This window comes from Megalops cyprinoides, chromosome 11, assembly GCF_013368585.1.
Source record: "Megalops cyprinoides isolate fMegCyp1 chromosome 11, fMegCyp1.pri, whole genome shotgun sequence".
NCBI lineage: Eukaryota > Metazoa > Chordata > Actinopteri > Elopiformes > Megalopidae > Megalops > Megalops cyprinoides.
Window position 1 is genome coordinate 22,780,468 of NC_050593.1, and position 19,504 is coordinate 22,799,971.

A 19,504-nucleotide genomic window follows, 5' to 3' on the forward strand; every position below is an offset into this window, starting at 1 on the left:
TAATAGTTGACGAGTAAGAGGACAGCCTGAAACAAATTACAATTGTCAGACCAGTGTTTATTCACGGGGTGTGTAACACAGTGCACACATACAAAGAAAATGAAATAAGCTCCCCCTCTACTCCCCCTCAAGTCCCCCAATGAGGAAAAAAAACATTAGCCTTTTCAGACTTTTTTTTTTTTTACCCTCGTCATCTTCCCCCCCGCGTCTCCTTCCTTTCTCGTGCTAGGAGTTCATTAGACAAATCTATAAAAAATCAATGGCAGCATTTTCATCGATGTTGTAAGTGTGGAGTTATAGGGATGAGTGGGGACTGCCTGTATTTGTCCTTCCTCAAACCCCATCCTCACCCTGAGGCTTTTCACAGGTTTCTGTTTGAGGGGATTTGGATATTTTGCACATTTGTATAGATTATTATGGTTTAGATGGTCTTGCTCTCGGTAAAGGAAATACTTCTTAGTCCACGCATATACATCGTACCTGTGCGGACCGTGGTGTTATTCCAGCATTTTATTTCATGTGGTTCAGGAGCTCACGACTCTTCAGAACAGATCTGTTTGTAGTAAATGTGAGCATTTGGTAGATAGTATACAAGTAACTAAAGCATTGGCCATATTTTCATTTCATAACAGACAGAATAGAGCCAGTGTGAATGTTTTTAAATGTGACTAGTGTGAAAATGGAGGTGTGAAAGGGCACAAAGAGAGCTTGTCTCCAGGCCTCTTATGTCTTCAGCCTTGTGAAGGCTGGGTCTCCTTACAGAAATGCGGCCACTGCACAGCGGAGAAAGTGGTCTCATTCTCCTCATCATCATCTTCTAGGTCTGTTATACAATATACTCGCTGCAAGATGCAGCACTCTGCTTTTGAGGACACCAATAACTGGATGTCTCAGTTCTGAGAAAGGGCGGTCACCTTGTACAGGCAGGTCTTCTCAGAGTCTCTATAACCTGAATAAAGTTGATTTAGGTGTAAAGGATGACATGAGCAGGGTCACTGTGCCTCAAGTATACCCTCTATCTGGCCAATTGAGAATATTTTTAATTGAGGTTATCGTATATTTGTTAAGCTGATGAAGGTGAATGTCCTCTTTTCCAGTTTTAAATTTCATTTATTTTTATTTGATTTTAATTAATGCTTTTTTTGAAACTGCATTCTGTGAAGGGTTATGTTAAACACGAGCACCAGTAAATGAAATTCCTCCCATTTGTACACTGTGGCATTCGCTGAGTAAAACGCCAGTGCGTATTTTTTCATTTGGAGTGGTGAAGGTGGGTGATGTAGACCTCGGAAAGCCACAGACAGCAGCAGCCCACTGTCCCCCCCACCCCCCACCCCCCACCCTTTACGAGTTGTCATTCCCTTTTGGTACGTGTGTCGTGTTCTGCATGCCCTCCCATTGCGTTTCATGCTGAATGTTGCTGTAATGTGAACTGTCACTCTGCGCATGGACAGGATCCTGTGTGCTTTGGAGAAACCCCTACACCCTCAGTCTAAGATTCAGCGTCACTCCCCTACACCCTCAATTTAAGACTCAACTTCACTCCTAGTCCAATATATGGCTGTGCTGCCCAGAGTGTAAGGCCTGGCTTTCCCCCACAGCTGTGCCCCAGCTTACCCCCCCCCCCCCCCCTTCTTTACTTCTATCTTTACCATCAGTCTCAGGTATATTTTTCCCCTTAGTCTGAAGCCTAACCTTTCCTTGATTCTAAAGCTGACTGTTGAAGTCAGACCCACAGTGTATGACTGGGCTTCACCCTCTTTTCCTTTACCAGCAATATAAGGCCCGGATTCCCTCCCAAACCCAGTCTAAGGACTAAATTTAACCTGGATCTGATCACACTCCTGTCTCTGAACTAGTGCTGTGTTATCAAATGGTGCTAAAACCTCATGGTCTCCTAATTTTGTAGCAGTTGTTCTTTCTGTATTCTGAGACCTGCATTTGAACAGAAGCATCATTTGTTCCAAACAGTGCTCCAGAAATAAATTGTGACTGCGGAGAACTGTCATTTCCTCATTATATGTCCAAATGATAAAATCCCACCAGGGACAAAATCCCTTGTTGCCGTAGCCTACAGTAATGCCTCCTTGAAGGCCGGCCGGTTTCAATGAACAAATGGCAAGTGTGGCGTTGCTGCTATTGCTGTCAAGGCCTAGGCTGTCGCCACCGACGCCGCTACACCCCATCCCCTGTCATCCATCACCCATGGCGTGCTGTCAGTCCACTCCACACCCCAGCATTGCCAGCGAGCGTGTCAGTGTGGGACGGTGTGCGCTGTGGCGCGTGTGTGTGTGCGCGCGCTTCCTTGGAAGGTTAGTCAAAGCTGTAGTTTTCCCCTTGTCTTCCATATTGCAGGTGACCGGCTGAGCGCTATACTGAATTCCATTCAGTCTGGGCCTTTCCTCCCAGCTCCCTCCGTATTTGAGCCAGCCGCCCAACCTCCCTCTTCCCTTGTCCACAGCCCATTTGTGTTTGGACAGTCCCTTTCCCAGCAGCCTCAGCCGCAACCACAGCTTCCGAGTAAGTCTGTCCGTCTGTCTGACAGTGTCGGCGCTTGCCTGCACAGGAGCTGTTTGTTTGGTTGTTTTTTTTTTTTGTTTTTCCTCTTTGGTTTGTATGAATGACTTGCTCCTATCCCCCCCCCCTCAGTTGCTTGCCCCCTGTTTTGGTAGGTGCGGCTTCCACCCCCACCCTTCCCCACCCCCCTCCATTTCACCACCATCCATCTTAACCATCTCCTACCCCGCCCAAGATGTCACCTCAGCCCCTCTGTCTCTGAAACCAGTTTGATAGGCTCCATCCTATCCCTCTAATAGTCATTTCCTTATGTCTTATACTGACAAAAACTGTCTGATGCTCCATGGCCTGAAGTAAGCTGGGATGTATTTGTCTCGTTTGGAAATACCCTTTTTCTGTCTTCATTAGTCATGAGTAACTAACAGTAACACTTTTAGTATGTCATAATATACACGGTAACAATTAATATTGCAAGATACAGCATACTCTGCAAGAGAATCTTCCATATCAGATAATAGATACCTTGTTTCCATCAGACAGCATAGCTACTGGGCCAGTCAGAAATAGATGTGAGTGATGGTTTGCAATTCAGTTGACTTTTATAGTAACCTGCCTGGCTATCAAATAAATCTGGAAATGCATGTGTGTGTAAGACAGAGAAAACACCTTTAATCAAATATCAATATTGATGTGTTATTTAATTTAATATACAGTTCTATTAAGCCACTTTCCCTAAAGGCAGTTATTAGAAAATAAAGGTAGGTGTTTTTTAAATCAGAACTCTTTAAATCATCATTGTTACCAGGTAGTGAATACCAGATGGTGAATAAACGATCTACAGTACTTGCTATTGTGCTTCTCTGCTATGTATGTGATGTGATAAATTATTGAATTATAGCTGTTTTCAGTGAAATGGGAATCCAAAGAGCAGGCTCATGGTGGCCTGTTATTTGTTGTTAAATAATACAGGTGGTGAATTAATTAGATTAATAAATTATTAAGCACACTAAATACTTAATTAACTGAAAAAACGCTTATCTCCATGATGCACAACGCAGGTATTTCCCTTTATCTACTTAGTTGGATTGAGAGATTAATTGAATGGGAGAAAATGGCATTTATAATGATTTACGTACATCATTAAGTTGATCTTGTTGAAAAAGTACTATATTCCTTGTTTCTATTAGTGTTTGAGCTGTGTGCACTTCCCCACTGCCCTCACTTTCCTAAGTCATCTTCCTCTATGAACGCTCATAATGACGCTGGGGAGAGCTGTGCTTATGTTGACCCACTTTCATCTAGCGTGAGAGGAAACACAAGTTCTGAGGATGTAGCTGGTCTGTCTAATGGAAACAAGGCTTAAACGCTGAATCACTGTTTCACCGTGAGGTCCGCTGTGTCTCTGCTCTCACATGCGTATGTGCAGAACAGAGTGAATCAGGTTCTCCCCCACACAATGCAGGTACATGAACTGCCAGGGGTTTCAGTGCCAGCGCCCCCCCCCCCCCCCCCCCCCCCCCCGCCAGCAGCCACCCATTCATCTATTACTGCCTTCTTTTGTTCTCCTGTGCCTACTGTGTATCTCTTCTCTGATAGCCTCCCTCCATTTGAGCCCTGTTGCTTACCTGCCACTGTTTTCTGCAGTAGACGCTTCATCACGCAGCCTTGCTTCACGTGAGCGTGTGCACAAAAGCAGTGTGGCCGGGCCAGGCACCGCTCTCTCATCTCTCGCTCTCAGACAAAAGGGTGGGTAAATGCATGCGTTCGGGCCGGGGGGAAAAAGGTCCGGGAGACTCACGGCTGGGGTCCATCTCATCCGCTGCTCCATGCTCCATTTATTCCCCCTGTCATCCTTAGTGAAGGTCATTGGCTCGCAAGCCTTGAGAAGGGATGTGTGGCCCCTCGGCCTGTTAAACGTGGTCGGGGGTCTCTCACCTGTTTCTGTTGGCCTTTGACCCATCAGTGAGATTCCATGGGGACGTGTGCATCCTGTACTGTTCTCTTCTTAGTTCTGTTTTTTTTTTTAAGAGAAAGCTTGCATTTCGTTCTTTTTATCGCTGTCTGACTTTGCTTTCTCAGCCAAACGTAGGTAGTGGTATTGATGTCTAATCTGGAGGTTTGTTGTGCCGCTACAATGTCTCCTCCTCTTTCAAATTGCGACCTGTGACATCATGACAGCCGAGTTGTCTCAGGTCAATAACCAGTAGATGACAGGGGAGAGCTCAGCAGCGAGAAGAAGAATATAAGCATAGTTACAAGCTGTAGTTAATTGAAATGGCTGTTAAGCATTGTGATCATAATCTGTTATAAAATTCCTCCCAAGCTAAGGTGTTTCCAGAATGCTCTTTTGTAATGGATATGCAATGCTGAGGTTGTTTCTCTTTGAAATTTTACATTTTTCAAAATTTTTTCAGTTTCCTGTTATAGTTTTGTTTTAATCACTGATTTTGTTTCTTTTTGCTCTGACCTGTATGCTGTTTACATCAGTTCCTGTTTTTCCCCCATTCCATTTTCAGCTGTCTATTTTCATTAATTTAATTCATTTAATTACTGTCAGATGTTGTTAACAGAATTCTCAGATATGTGGTAACTGCCTCCTCTTTGAGCAGTGTGATTCCCTTAACTAAACTCCCTGTTTAACTGAGGGTGTGTCACAATGTGTAGGTGAGAGGGGAAACCTGGCGTCCACATCTCGGCCCATGTCCCCCGCGGGCAAGCACCGGCAGGAGAGCCGGTCCCCCAAACCAGAGGGGCGTGGCAGCCGAAACTCCGAGCAGGGAAAGACCAGGAACAACGACAGCATGTCCGCCAGCGAGGCTCTAATCCTTAGGTCCGACACGGGCAAGCTGAGGTCCGACTCCCACAGCCGGTCCCACTCCCCCAACCACAACACTCTGCAGGCCCTGAAGGCCGACGGCAGGACGCCAGGCCTGAGGGCCGAGTCCCCCACCCCGGGTTCGAGGGCTTCCTCCCCCAAACAGAAAGGCAGCTGCTCTGGCAGGTCCAGCCCCTCCAGCACCGGCTCGCCCCGCCCCTCCTCCCCCCATGACAAGAACCTACCTCAGAAAGTCAGTACGTCGCCCAAGGCCCGGCTGGACCCTCCCCGCGAGCGATCCAAATCTGACTCGTACACGTTGGATCCTGACACGCTGAGGAAGAAGAAGGTGCCCCTGACGGAGCCCCTGAGAGGCCGGTCAACCTCGCCCAAACCAAAAGTCCCTCCCAAAGACGGGAAAGGGGGCAGCAATGCGGAGAACCGTGCTCCCTCGCCGCACGTGGTCCAGGAGAACCTCCACAGCGAGGTGGTGGAAGTCTGCACTTCCAGTGCCTTGCTGTCCAACAGTGAGGACGGAAACTCTGAGAATGTTGAGCTGCGAAGTGCTGAAGAGGGCTCCTCAAAGGTGCATTTCAGCATCGGGAAGGCCCCTGTCAAGGAAGAGCTAGAAACGCGTTCCTCCCCCAAAGTCAGCCGCAAGACGTCCAGCCGGCACGTCAGGCCCAAAAAAGACAAGTCCGGACCGCTCTTCAAAGGGGAGGGCCTGCGCCTGGCGGAGCCTGCCAAGCAGGCCATGTCGCCGTCGGTTGCCGAGTGCGCCCGGGCCGTCTTCGCCGCGTTCCTGTGGCACGAGGGCATCGTGCACGACGCGATGGCCTGCTCCTCCTTCCTCAAGTTCAACCCCGAGCTCACCAAGGAGCACGCCCCCATCCGCAGCTCGCTCGGCGGCCAGCAGGCCGCGGACGAGAAGGAGAGCAAGCTGAAGAACCGCCACTCCCTGGAGATCTCCTCCGCCCTCAACATGTTCAACATCTCGCCCCACGGGCCGGACATCTCCAAGATGGGCAGCATCAACAAGAACAAGGTGCTGTCCATGCTGAAGGAGCCGCCGCTGCCGGAGAAGTGCGAGGACGGCAAGGCGGAGCCGGTGGCTTACGAGGTGGCCAGCCATTCCTCCATGAGGTCCAAGTCCATCCTCCCCCTCACCCTGCAGCACCTGGTGGCCTTCTGGGAGGACATATCCCTGGCGACCATCAAAGCCGCGACCCAGAACATGATATTCCCCAGCCCCGGCTCCAGCGCCATCCTCAAGAAGAAGGAGAACGAGAAGGACAGCAAGAAGGCCAAGAAGGAGAAGAAGAAGAAGGAGAAGGCGGAGGTGCGCCCCAGGGGGAACCTCTTTGGGGAGATGGCCCAGCTGGCCATGGGAGGCCCAGAGAAGGACACCATCTGTGAGCTGTGTGGAGAGTCCCATCCCTATCCAGTCACCTACCATATGAGGCAGGCCCACCCAGGTAAGCCCCACAGCCTGATGAAAAGGTTGAGTAATGCCCCAGCCTGCTGAAATCTATTAAGCAGGCAATAACAAGAATTGCATTTTCTTTTTGTATAGAGACTTCTATGGAAGAGCATGGTGACATTTTTTGTAGAATAATTCACTAAGAGGGGCTCTCATGCTTGCTTTGCCAGGCTGTGGACGTTATGCTGGAGGTCAAGGCTATAACAGCATTGGACACTTCTGTGGAGGCTGGGCGGGTAACTGTGGAGACGGAGGGATCGGCGGAAGCACTTGGTACCTGGTGTGTGACCGCTGCCGAGAGAAGTATCTAAGAGAGAAACAGACAGCAGCCAGGGAAAAGGTATTCCTCTGCTTTTTATCTACCAGTTCTTACGTGCTCTCCCCGGGAAATGAACTTTTTGGTTTTAATATGGAAAGAGAGATGGTTCATATATGGATTGCTAGAGATTCTGTGTATGTCATCCTTTTAAAATGTCAGGGCTTCCCAAAAGCCATTCTTAGGCTTCCCTGTGTGCTAGATTTATTTCAAATGACTGTGTGAAATAGCTCCCCTTCGGTTGAATGAGCTGTCCATTGAAGTTTAGTCTGAACTGGGGGTCCATGCTATTTCTGTAAAATGGAAAAAGAGTGGTAATACATTGTTAAAAGCAGAATTTTGCTGATTCCAGGTTGCTCAAAATGTTAAAACTCACACAGGAAATGGTGACATTACTAAAACTAATCCTGTGGTTACATATTGACTGTCGGGGGGACTGAGCATTCATTGAAAAGATTTAAGACAGGATTAATCAAAGAAAGCTTATATTGTGTTTTCAATTTCTTTGACTCGTTGTCAGGTCATAGAAATATTTTGGAAACTATTTACTACAACAGTGAACAAACATATATGGTTGATATTTGATAGAATATTTTATCATTGGGAAGAGCTGAAGGAAAACTATAAGAAAGCAAGCTGAAGCAAGTATGTTGAGTAAAGGGCGTGTTGTTGGTCTCCTCTGTCTCAGGTGAAGCAGTCCAGGAAGAAGCCCCTGCAGGTGAAGACCCCCCGGGCCCTGCCCACCATGGAGGCGCACCAGGTGATCCGGGCCAACGCCCTCTTCCTGCTGTCCCTGAGCAGCGCCGCTGAGCCCAGCCTGCTGTGCCACCACCCGCCAAAGCCCTTCCACACCCAGCTGCCCAGTCTCAAGGAGGGAGTGTCCGAAGAGCTGCCCAATAAGATCAGCTGCCTCTACCTGCAGACGCTGGCACGGTGCGTGACTCATTGCCACTGGCGATAATTGTAACTGAAAAAGATTTACAGTTAATCATTAAGGGTTGCCAGTTAGCTGTATGTTAGCAAATTCCACACATTTTAAACAGTGCTTATTGAATTTAGGATCTAGTCATTATGGAGTATTAGTAGGGTCCCAGTTACAGACCTTTGTCAGTAAATGGGATTCATGCTTATGACCCTTTGTGCATGTTCTTTTGGGCATGTTCCTCACTGCTGTAAAGTGCAACTCATTCACATGCAGTTATGAGGATATCTCAGTGGGGCTTTGCTCACCTCAGTGTGGGCTCCGGTTCTTTGAGGTGCATGTTGGCTTTGCCGTTTAGCACCACCTCTCTCTCTGTCTCACAGGCATCACACAGAGAACTTTGGGGCCTACCAGGACGACAACCTCTTCCAGGATGAGATGCGATACCTGCGCTCCACCTCGGTTCCTGCACCTTACATCTCAGTCACCCCAGATGCCTGTCCCAACGTCTTCGAGGAGCCGGAGAGCAACATGAAGTCCATGCCTCCCAGGTAGCCCCAGTGTGACCCGAGGACGGAGTGTGAGAGGGGGACAGCACAGAGTGGCTGAAGAATGTTTCGTCATTGTGTCTCTGCGCTGTCTTGGGTTGCTCTTTGCACACTTTCACGCAGAAAATACACAAAGTCTGTTATTATTGTATGTACTTTCTCATTTTATTGTACGTGTCATGTGTCAGTGTCGCATCATAGCGTTACAGTGCTTTAGCGTGTTGTTGTTTAAGTACACGAGGCTGACTGTGCTGTTTCCTCCCAGTCTGGAGACCAGTCCCATCACTGACAGCGACACGGCGAAGAGGACCGTCTTCCAGAGGTCCTACTCAGTGGTGGCCTCCGAGTACGACAAGCAGCACTCAGCCTCTCCCGCTCGCGTGAAGGCCGTACCCCGGCGTAGGGTCCACAGTGGAGACGCCGGTACGCTACCCAAGGACCCATGTTCACTGGCTCAATGACTTTGTCATCTAAGCAAGCCAATCACGAAGGGATTGATGAAAGAGTTGACATCAGTATTCTATACCGTGAACTATGGTGCTGTATGAGAACAGTGCAGATACAATCACAAATATAAGTGAACAGCAGTCACAGGGTCAGTCTACACACAAACCACTATTTACATTCTATTGCTGTTACATCACATACAGTTACATGCTTAGCTAAGTACTTACACAATAACTAAAAATATAGAGGAAAGAAGGAATATGAGTGACCGTGTTCATTATGGCCCTGCGTATAAACTCTTTTTTAAAAAGACAGTCAGAGTGGAGGAACACGATGTTCTTGATGTTGTGGAATAGACATACCTGTGGACTTGTGGGAATGTGCTGCAAGAACAGGCTGTGTGTGACGGTCGTCTCTCTGTCCCGTGGCAGAAGTGGGCTCCTCGCTGCTGCGCCACCCCTCTCCCGAGCTCTCCCGCCTCATCTCCGCCCACGGCTCCCTCAGCAAGGGCGAACGGAACTTCCAGTGGCCCGTGCTGGCCTTTGTCATCCAGCACCACGACCTGGAGGGGCTGGAGGTGGCCATGAAGCACGCGCTGCGCAAGTCCGCCTGCAGGGTCTTCGCCATGGAGGTGGGTCTAAATCAGAGGCTGTGTGCACAATACCTTCCCCTAGCTGTGATGCTCCTGTAATTAGTCCACAATGGTGTTATTTTACTGGCAATGGGGCAGTAGTGTAGCATAGTGGTAAGGAGCAGAACTTGTGACTGAAAGGTGGCTGGTTCAGTTCCCCGCTGTGGCACTGCTGCTGTACTCTTGGGCAAGGTACGTAACCCACAATTGCCTCAGTAAATATCCAGCTGTATAAATGGATAATATGTAAAAACTGTAACCTATGTAACTCAGTTAAGTGTAATGTAATGAATGCATGATTTGTTACAGTATGTCACCTGGCAGAGCCCTGACCACTACTGTCCTTTCCCCTTTCCTCAGGCCTTTAATTGGCTGCTTTGCAACGTGATCCAGACGACCTCGCTCCATGACATCCTGTGGCACTTTGTGGCCTCCTTGACACCCTCGCCTTTTGAGCCTGAGGAGGAGGAGGAGGAAGAGAACAAAGCTAACAAGGAGAATGCGGAGCAGGTGACGTTGGATTGAGGGTTGATGAAAGCGTTGTGTTTGAGGTTTTTGCCAGTTGCTTGGATGGATGGGCCGGTTCTTGCTTTTGTCCCTCCTGACTGGTGTGTGCTCCCTGCAGGAGAAGGACCTTGGCGTGTGTGAACACCCGCTCTCTGACATCGTGATCGCCGGGGAGGCCGCTCACCCCCTCCCCCACACCTTCCACCGTCTCCTCCAGACCATCTCTGACCTCATGATGTCGCTGCCCAGTGGTAGCTCCCTGCAGCAGATGGCCCTTCGGTACAATACCCTACCTACAAGGATCTTATACATGAGCCTACCCACAGTGCTCCCCCTACACCTTGCTTCCACAATGACCTTACTCACATTGTACTGTCCACTCTGCCCACCATGTTCCAGAGTTTCTGTGTCCACAGTGCTCCTCCCATTAATACATCTGTATAGGTCCACACACTTTAAAACACTTTGCCTGAGTTAAACTCCACCCACACTTCCAACACAAAGGGCAAAAAACACCGAATCACCTGACTGGCATCATGTCTGGCATCCATTTTATTGGAATATATTAGTTTTAGCCTTCGAGTGATCATCTGCTGTCACTACTACAGGTGTTGGAGCCTCAAGTTTAAGCAGTCGGACCATCAGTTCCTGCACCAGAGCAATGTCTTTCACCACATCAACAACATCCTGTCCAAGTCAGATGACGGGGACAGTGAGGAGAGCTTCAACATCAGCGTGCAGTCTGGATATGAGGCCATCAGCCAGGTCAGAGAGGCACTGACTGTAATACGCTGTGTACACATGAAGGTGGCTGAAAGGAAAGGCAGAAATGGATTGGTAGGTAGAGTAGGTAGATGATGAAAATGTTGGTCTTCCTGGTGTGCTTCCAGGAGCTGTGCATGGTCACCTGCCTTAAGGACCTGACCAGCGTAGTGGACATCAAGACGTCCAGCAGGCCGGCCATGATCGGCAGTCTGACCGACGGCTCCACGGAGACATTCTGGGAGTCTGGGGACGAGGACAAGAACAAGACCAAGAGCATCACCATCAGCTGTGTGAAGGGAATCAATGCTACCTACGTGTCTGTGCATGTGGACAACTCCCGAGACATTGGGGTGAGTCTGGGCATGCTGCAGTATCTCATCACTGAGAGGCCCACCAGCCCTTCCCATGATGCTCAGTTCCTCAGCCCCCCTTCAGATGTGTTTGACCTCAGTCCTTAATGCCGTTTTGTCTCCAGACACCATGAATCAGTAATGTGGGTGATTTTTTTGCTGGGGTACCTGTGGTGTAACCTTTTGTCTCACCTCTCTATCTACAGAACAAAGTGACATCTATGACGTTCCTGTGTGGGAAAGCAGTGGAGGATCTCTGCAGAATTAAACAGGTGCGGACTTTTCAAATGTCAGTCATAAGGATTGCATTTGTTTCCATTGAAGCTGTGGTGAGATGTTTCCGCTTCCTTTAATTAGGTGGTCAATAATGCTTTGAGGTTTAGTGCATACCACCGCTAGGTTCAGCTGACATTTCAGGTTTCTGGCTTCCAGGCAAATGCCAATGAGTGTACATCAAAGCATTTTCAGATCAAGACATCAGCCGCTATTGGGTCACATGTAGAGAGCCACCTCCATATCTCCACACTGTGTGCCCTCTTCCTCGGGTGCTGCCACCCTCACCATGCCAACAGAGTGCCTCTTCTCCCCCTCAGGTGGACCTGGACTCGCGGCACATGGGCTGGGTCACCAGCGAGCTGCCCGGCGGCGACCACCACGTCATCAAGCTGGAGCTGAAGGGCCCGGAGAACACCCTGCGTGTGCGGCAGGTCAAGGTGCTGGGCTGGAAGGAGGGCGACAGCATCAAGATCGCCGGGCAGATCTCGGCCAGCGTGGCCCAGCAGAAGAACTGCGAGGCCGAGACGCTGCGCGTGTTCCGCCTCATTACCTCACAGGTGGGTTTTGCCTGCCGCTTAGCGGCCAGGATGTGACCCGTGCACGCAAACAGTCCCGCTTTTACCCAACATGCTCACCCGCTGTGTATGTCAGGCGTTTCATGTAGCGGTAGAGGTCATCACCGAGCAGTACTGCACTTGGAATATCAGAATCAAAATCAGAATCAGAATTTATTGGCCATGCTTCTACACACACAAGGAATTTGACTCCGGTTCCAGTGCCTCCCGTAGTGTTTGCATACAGCATCAAAAGTGCACCATGGACAGCAGAACTATTAATTGTAAACAGCTATTGACTGTAGAACATGAGTTAGAGAATATGAGCGCAGGCTGAGTGCTATCCTGCTGTCAGTCTCCAACTCTGTACTCCTGCTGCCACCAGCATATTCAGACTGGAGAATTGTTTTATTAAATAAAAGATTTTGAAACTTTTCTGAAGTGTTCCCTTTGCTCAGCATGACATGATGCTGCGTGACCAAGTCGTTGAGTTTGTTGCTGTGGGTGCTGCAAATTCCTTTGTGAGTGTGGTTTACATGAAGGGGACTTCTCTGCTTACAGGTGTTTGGAAAGCTGATCAGTGGAGATGCAGAGCCGACACCAGAGCAGGAGGAGAAGAACCTGCTGTCATCCCCTGAGGGAGAGGACAAGGTCAGTGTGGGGTCACCGCCATGCCTGCTCTCATGTAGGGTGTGAGGTGTGATCAGCCAATGTGATGAGCTTTTGCTTACGGAGAGAATACAAGGTGATTGACATTTGTATTATTGACAGTGCATGTTTGTTTATTGGCTGTTTATCTTCAGGCTCCGTCTGATGCAGACTTGAAAGAACACATGGTGGGAATCATATTCAGCAGGAGCAAACTCACCAACCTGCAGAAACAGGTATACACACACACAGGCCTGTTCAGACCGGTATAACTGCACACAGCACAAGGGAAACCTGCAGAGACCAGTATCCACTCACACATGCCTGTAGAAAAAAACAGGAAGAGACAGGACAGACAGACAGAATTGTAATCCCAACACAGCCACAGAAGAAGTATGAACACACTCGCACATCTAGAAAAACAGGTATGTGCCTCTTTAAATAGGACACAGTTATCGTTTTCATAGTGTAACTATTCCACCATAGATATGCTGCAGTCTTAGTTGATCAAGCAGTGGAAAGTAATGTAAGCGTACCTGTGGAAGAGCGAGTGTTGAAACAAGACACACGTCTGCAGTGTCAGCTCCACCTCTGTACCAGGCTGTTGTAAGCCACAGCAGCCTGGAGCAGAGATTGTGTCAGAGGAGGTGCCCTAACTCTCCCTCCTGCCCCGCCCTCCCCCCGTCTGCGCAGGTGTGCGCCCACATCGTCCAGGCCATCCGCATGGAGGCCACGCGCGTGCGCGAGGAGTGGGAGCACGCCATCTCCAGCAAGGAGAACGCCAACTCCCAGCCCAGCGACGAGGACGCCTCGTCCGACGCGTACTGCTTCGAGCTGCTGTCCATGGTGCTGGCGCTGAGCGGCTCCAACGTGGGCCGGCAGTACCTGGCCCAGCAGCTCACCCTGCTGCAGGACCTCTTCTCCCTGCTGCACACAGCCTCGCCCCGCGTGCAGAGACAGGTCGGTGCCTCTCACAGCTGCGCCAGCCAGTGGGGCTCTGCTAGCCTTTGCCGTTTATCGGTCAATACAGTTTTACTTCATGAAGCATCTTTTCGAAAGTAGCTGCCTCAAAGATTTACAGAGTGCAGAACTCTCTGCTCAAAAGTTGAACCACTGATACAGCAGCACACAAGAAAGGACAGTGTTTTGCGTAAATGTCAGATGCTGGCATGCATTGTTTGTGCTGCCATTAGCTCCTCTACATTACATCACATTACATTCATTTAGCAGACACTGTTATACAGGGTGACTTACAGCACAATAGAACAGAAGTGTAATCATCTAAGTTGAATGAGCAACAGAAGCTCACAGTGCCTGGTATTCCCAGGCAGTTTCTCATCCAAGTACTAACCAGGTCTGACCCCGCATAGCTTCTGAGATCAGATGAGATTGGGTATGTTCAGGGTGGTATGGCCCTAAGCAGCACTGTAGTCCAAGGTGTGTTGTTTACCCCACAAAGCCGGGGCAGCAGGCCTCATGTAGTCCTTCTCTTTCTCACTAATCGATCACTGTGTTGGTGGTCTGACGGGTGTGCTCCCCTGACAGGTGACCTCCCTGCTCAGACGTGTGCTCCCCGAGGTGACCCCTGCCCGGCTGGCCAGCATCATAGGGGTGAAGGCCCTGCCACCTGCGGACATCAGCGACATCATCCACTCCACGGAGAAAGGTGACTGGAACAAGCTGGGCATCCTGGACATGTTCCTGGGCTGCATCGCCAAGGCGCTGACCGTCCAGCTCAAGGCCAAGGGCACCACCATCGTGGGCACAGCGGGCACCGCCGCCGGAAAGGGCGTGACCACCGTCACACTGCCCATGATCTTCAACTCCAGGTGAGGCCAGCAGAGATGGCAAGCATTATTGGTCACATCTAAACAAACTAATGAATGTCCAGGGACAGTCTTTTAGGCAACGCACTATTAAATATTTCTTCTTTTTTTGAGAAGTAATGTTTTCCTTCACTACTGGCTTTCTTAGTTGGTTGTCAGCTGTGTATTTTGAATGTTTGCTAATTTGAACCCCTTCTCCTTCTCTTTCTAGTTATATCAGGAGGGGGGAGAGTCACTGGTGGATGAAGGGCTCCACACCTCCACAGATCGCTGAGATCATCATTAAGCTGGTCAAAGACATGGCTGCTGTAAGTAGCCCTGCAGTCCACTGCAATATGGATGGGAAATGGAGTGTTTCTCATCTGGGCATTAAATATCCTCAGAATCAGAATTAAAAACAGACACCCTCCTTGGATGTGGGAGAGCAGTTAAAGTGAAAAATTTTATTCATAAAGAGCTCATAAAATACTGCTGTAAATCCCATTTCATTGGGACAAAAAAATACAGATGATTGGGACATTTTCTTGTGATGCATATTCAGAGATACTCTTATGCGGTTATGAATATTATTTTGTTTTGCTTTTTTGCTACAGGGCCACCTATCAGAGGCTTGGTCCAGGGTGACAAAGAATGCCATTGCAGAGACCATTATTGCCCTCACCAAGATGGAGGAAGAACATCGCGCACCAGTGCGCTGCATCGCCACCACCAGGGTAAGGACGCAGTGGTGATAAAACACTGCACAACAGGACATTTTCTGAAAACACTGGCACAGATTTTCTACTGCCTCCCATACACAAGTTTTAAATACATTAAATATTACATTGACATACCGTCTGTTTCTGTTGAAAAAAGTAAATCTTAGGCTTGAATCTGACTTCAGGACTGTATCAAGGTTGATTTGTTCTAGGTAGGTGTTAATAGCTAACACTGCAGTGCAGTGTTTTAAGATTAAGATTAAATTATTAATTATGAATCCATCCAGCTCCAAGCTGAACAATCTGTTGCTAGGCTAAAATTTTAGCTAAAATTTAGCTAAAATTCCCCTATGGTTTTTACTACTGTGTAAGTATAAGCTGTCTAAGCATGTAACAGAATGTAGGGCAGTAGAATGTAAACAGTGGGATGTGTGTAAACTGACCCTGTGACTGCTGTTCCACAGCTGTGGCTGGCTCTGGCCTCTCTGTGTGTGCTGGACCAGGACCATGTTGACAGGCTGTCCTCAGGACGATGGATGGGCAAGGACGGGCAGCAGAAACAGATGGTATGGCAGGTCGTGGGACGGACCCAGTGAGGGAAGGGGGAGGGAGACCATATTCTTTGTCATTGTCTTTGTTTCTGGAGTCTTTGATTCTCAGATGTGTCAAACAAGAACAAAAAAACTGCCACTCCTGGCCAATCCACAAGAATATGCTCTTCTCTGGCTGATATGTGATACTTCAGCCTTTTTTCAGTTGAAGCAGTTTCTTCCAGAGAGAGCCAGTGTTGGTGGTGAGCGCTGCGTATGTAACCTTGGTCTACCGCTTCACTCCTCCCCACAGCCCATGTGTGATAACCATGACGACGGAGAGACGGCGGCCATCATCCTGTGTAACATGTGTGGGAACCTGTGCACCGACTGCGACCGCTTCCTTCACCTGCACCGCCGCACGCGCTCGCACCAGAGACAGGTGAGCGCCCACCCCCTCCAAAAAAAACCCTCACAGCAGAGGCAGGACAGTGCCCTGCCCTGAGAAACAGCGCTAAATGTGTTCTCTTTGTGGTGATGTTCCATTGTGAAGGTATTTAAAGAGGAGGAGGAAGCCATCAAGGTGGACCTTCATGAAGGCTGTGGGAGGACCAAGCTCTTCTGGCTGATGGCGCTGGCTGACTCTAAGACCATGAAGGCCATGGTGGAGTTCCGGGAGCACACAGGTAACTGTGATACACCGTTGCATTAATGTTATGATCAGGCCTTTGAAAGTAGCACGTGAAGGGACTTATATTCTACCTTCAGTCTTCCATTCTCAACAATGTAAGTCAGTTCCCCTGCAACAGTTCATTGTATTACAGTACGGCAAGTGTACATACATATCCACATGCAAATCCAGGTCTATTCATGTGTAAACAGAGCTGTGAACACTCCATGTAAAATTTTTATTTTCATTGTAGAGTAAAAGCATTCTGTTGAACTGGTGGATTTACCTTTCCTGTTTATTTCAGTTGCAAACTGTGTTGTTCACCATTTTAAATGATTCCGCAGCACTCTAACAGGAACCATTTTCAGTTCACTGGGCACATCGAAGATTGAATCAATGTTGTGTTCAATATTAATCATGTTTGTGTGTCAAAGCAAATGTGTCTTTTATCATGTGTAAATATAGAGTTGTGTCTAACATGACACACATCTAGGATGTGTGGTCTGATTATAAATGGGGCTGTCACAAACTTGAATGAATACTTCCTGTTGTGGAAACTTTGAAGTTGCTTACTGTGCCCTCACATCATAGAGTTGAATATACAGATAAATAATAATCACAATCCCACCACCTCAACCCTTATCTCTGTGAGTTAAACATTAATGATTTGGTTTGCTGATAATATATCAGTGTGTTGAATCATCTCTCAATGAATGCCAGTAGAGCATGGGTAGAGTGCATAAACCATCTGGGTTAACAAACATTGATATATATGTATGTATGTATGTATGTATGTGTGTATATATACATATATATCTATATATATATATATGTATATAATATATGTCAAACACTAATGAATGTTTACACTAATTCTACACATCGGGAGACTGCAAAAATAAGAAATGTGTCTGAAAACCACTCTGATGCAGAGTGTCTGCTCTTGAAGTGGGGTTAGCTTTTCAAACGAAGCGAATGAAGTTTGGCGTCTGTTGGAAACGAGGTGTGGAGCACAGTTTTTCCCTTCTGATTGTGTTGCCCTTGTGTTCCTCAGGCAAGCCGGCCTCCAGCAGCTCAGAGGCCTGCCGGTTCTGTGGCACCAGGAGTGGCACAGAACTCTCTGCGGTAGGCAGTGTGTGCTCAGACCCTGACTGTCAGGTAAGCACAACAGTCTTAGCCAGGCAATTACACATGCTGAGCAATACATGTTATTTACCTCAGAGGTAATCTTTGAACGCATGAATAGTTTTCCTTTGAGTACATATGTTTTACAAGCGTTTATACTTTGTGCCTAATAGTACCCCAGATTGTGGATTGCTGTCTGCACAAGGAGGCATACTGTAGAAATGCACTTTCATGCTGTATATCTGTGTGCTGAACGTCTCCTTTACCTCTCTGTAACCCCCCCTCCCCCCTGTGACCCCCCCCCCCCCCCCCCTTGCAGGAGTATGCCAAGCTGGCCTGCAGTAAGACACACGCGTGCGGTCACCCGTGCGGGGGCGTGAAGAACGAGGAGCAGTGCCTGCCCTGCCTGCACGGCTGCGACCGGAGCACGGCCTGCCTGAAGCAGGACGCCGACGACATGTGCATGATCTGCTTCACAGAGGCCCTGTCGGCCGCGCCCGCCATCCAGGTGAGCCCGTCCTGACAGGTGTCCACAAGCGTTCACCCCGCGCTCAGTGTATCAGCTGTTTACCCTCGCCAACACCGCTTAGAGCTGTAAACTCAACTGTAAAGAGGGTAATAATTTCCTTTAGATGTATATCCTCAGTGATGATGATATTCAGGACATGTTAAATTGTCCCAGTACCTAAGAAATGGAAAACATGGGTATACAGCCCTGCTTTCTTTTTAGCCCCAGGAATAGATCTCTGTTCAGCCAGGCACTTCCTGCAAATGCATTAGAGTGCTACTGTGAGAGATTTTGTCTGCGTAAAAACAGTAAATCACCCCTTTTAAATCTTCTTGAATTCTGTTTGCTTTGTATTGTATGTTCAACCACCAGTAAGTAACATAGATATTAGGGCCCTTTAAAAAAAACTAGGGTAAATACCGCCATGTTCTTCTATTATTATTCCTTTCAAGGGATTGAAATGCAGGACTAGGTAGAACAAGGACTCAGCAAAACCTGCTTTGAAAGAGGCAAGTAAGTTAAAAATAAAGAGGAAAAAGATGGAAGCAGAGTAGCAGGTGTGGGAGAAGGTATGGCAGAGAGCCTGGGGTACAGCACAGCTGACACCGGCGTGGGCCGCGGGTTACTCTGAGCGGCAAATGAAGGCTTTGTTTTTGCTCTCGGTCTCCAGCTGGACTGCAGTCACGTGTTCCATCTCCAGTGCACGCGCCGGGTTCTGGAGAACCGCTGGCTTGGACCCCGAATTACCTTTGGATTCATGTCCTGTCCCATCTGCAAGGTACGTGACCGTGTATCCGCTGACCGGGGAACGCAGCTTGTCCGTAAAAAGCACAGAATGGAAATGGAGGAATGGAAAAGGAAAAACAGTTTCGACTGTATCTATCTTAGTATGGGCTGCGGTTTGCTGTTTGAAACCTGCTGAACTCCCTTCCATTTTAACTTGGTGTCCCGATACAGTATTCTCATATAACATTATTTTAGCACAAAATGCCGTCTTGAGTGAACAGAATCAAAGCTGCATGGAGGAGTTGCCTCATAAGACTCCTGTTCTCTCTTTCTTCTCAGAATAAAATTAACCATTCAGTGATTAAGGACTTGCTGGACCCCATTAAAGAGCTTTATGAAGATGTGAGGAGGAAAGCTTTAATGAGACTTGAATATGAAGGACTGCATAAGAGTGAGGCAATTACCACTCCTGGTGCACGCTTCCACAACGACCCTGCTGGCTTTGCCATGAACAGATACGCCTACTACGTCTGCTACAAGTGCAAAAAGGTATGGCCGCTTCAAGCTGTCTGCACCAGCCTGCTGCCACAGCTTTGGTATTCATCATCAATGTTGGGTTAATTTCTGGATGCCCATGTTACAACA

General features: G+C 48.4%; 1 protein-coding gene and 1 pseudogene across 10 annotated transcripts in view; one reads left to right on the top strand and one right to left on the bottom strand.

Moving 5' to 3' along the window:
* Positions 1–19,504, top strand: part of mycbp2 (MYC binding protein 2) — an 86,506-nt gene that overhangs the window by 63,735 nt on the left and 3,267 nt on the right. For 6 of the 10 annotated variants that reach the window (XM_036540129.1, XM_036540132.1, XM_036540130.1 and 3 more), the window contains 27 exons: positions 2,356–2,520; positions 4,162–4,263; positions 5,182–6,807; positions 6,983–7,152; positions 7,817–8,061; positions 8,434–8,601; positions 8,864–9,021; positions 9,477–9,676; positions 10,037–10,186; positions 10,302–10,462; positions 10,792–10,948; positions 11,074–11,298; positions 11,505–11,570; positions 11,892–12,131; positions 12,690–12,779; positions 12,932–13,012; positions 13,470–13,736; positions 14,322–14,605; positions 14,814–14,910; positions 15,196–15,315; positions 15,765–15,866; positions 16,144–16,272; positions 16,384–16,516; positions 17,555–17,658; positions 17,945–18,133; positions 18,804–18,911; positions 19,199–19,408. In XM_036540129.1, coding sequence (XP_036396022.1) covers positions 2,356–2,520; positions 4,162–4,263; positions 5,182–6,807; positions 6,983–7,152; positions 7,817–8,061; positions 8,434–8,601; positions 8,864–9,021; positions 9,477–9,676; positions 10,037–10,186; positions 10,302–10,462; positions 10,792–10,948; positions 11,074–11,298; positions 11,505–11,570; positions 11,892–12,131; positions 12,690–12,779; positions 12,932–13,012; positions 13,470–13,736; positions 14,322–14,605; positions 14,814–14,910; positions 15,196–15,315; positions 15,765–15,866; positions 16,144–16,272; positions 16,384–16,516; positions 17,555–17,658; positions 17,945–18,133; positions 18,804–18,911; positions 19,199–19,408 — 5,747 coding nt within the window. The remainder of the gene's footprint in view (positions 1–2,355; positions 2,521–4,161; positions 4,264–5,181; positions 6,808–6,982; positions 7,153–7,816; positions 8,062–8,433; positions 8,602–8,863; positions 9,022–9,476; positions 9,677–10,036; positions 10,187–10,301; positions 10,463–10,791; positions 10,949–11,073; positions 11,299–11,504; positions 11,571–11,891; positions 12,132–12,689; positions 12,780–12,931; positions 13,013–13,469; positions 13,737–14,321; positions 14,606–14,813; positions 14,911–15,195; positions 15,316–15,764; positions 15,867–16,143; positions 16,273–16,383; positions 16,517–17,554; positions 17,659–17,944; positions 18,134–18,803; positions 18,912–19,198; positions 19,409–19,504) is intronic. The other 4 variants (XM_036540134.1, XM_036540137.1, XM_036540138.1 and 1 more) reach the window with 2 other exon arrangements.
* On the bottom strand, positions 14,079–14,197 carry LOC118786343 (annotated as a pseudogene).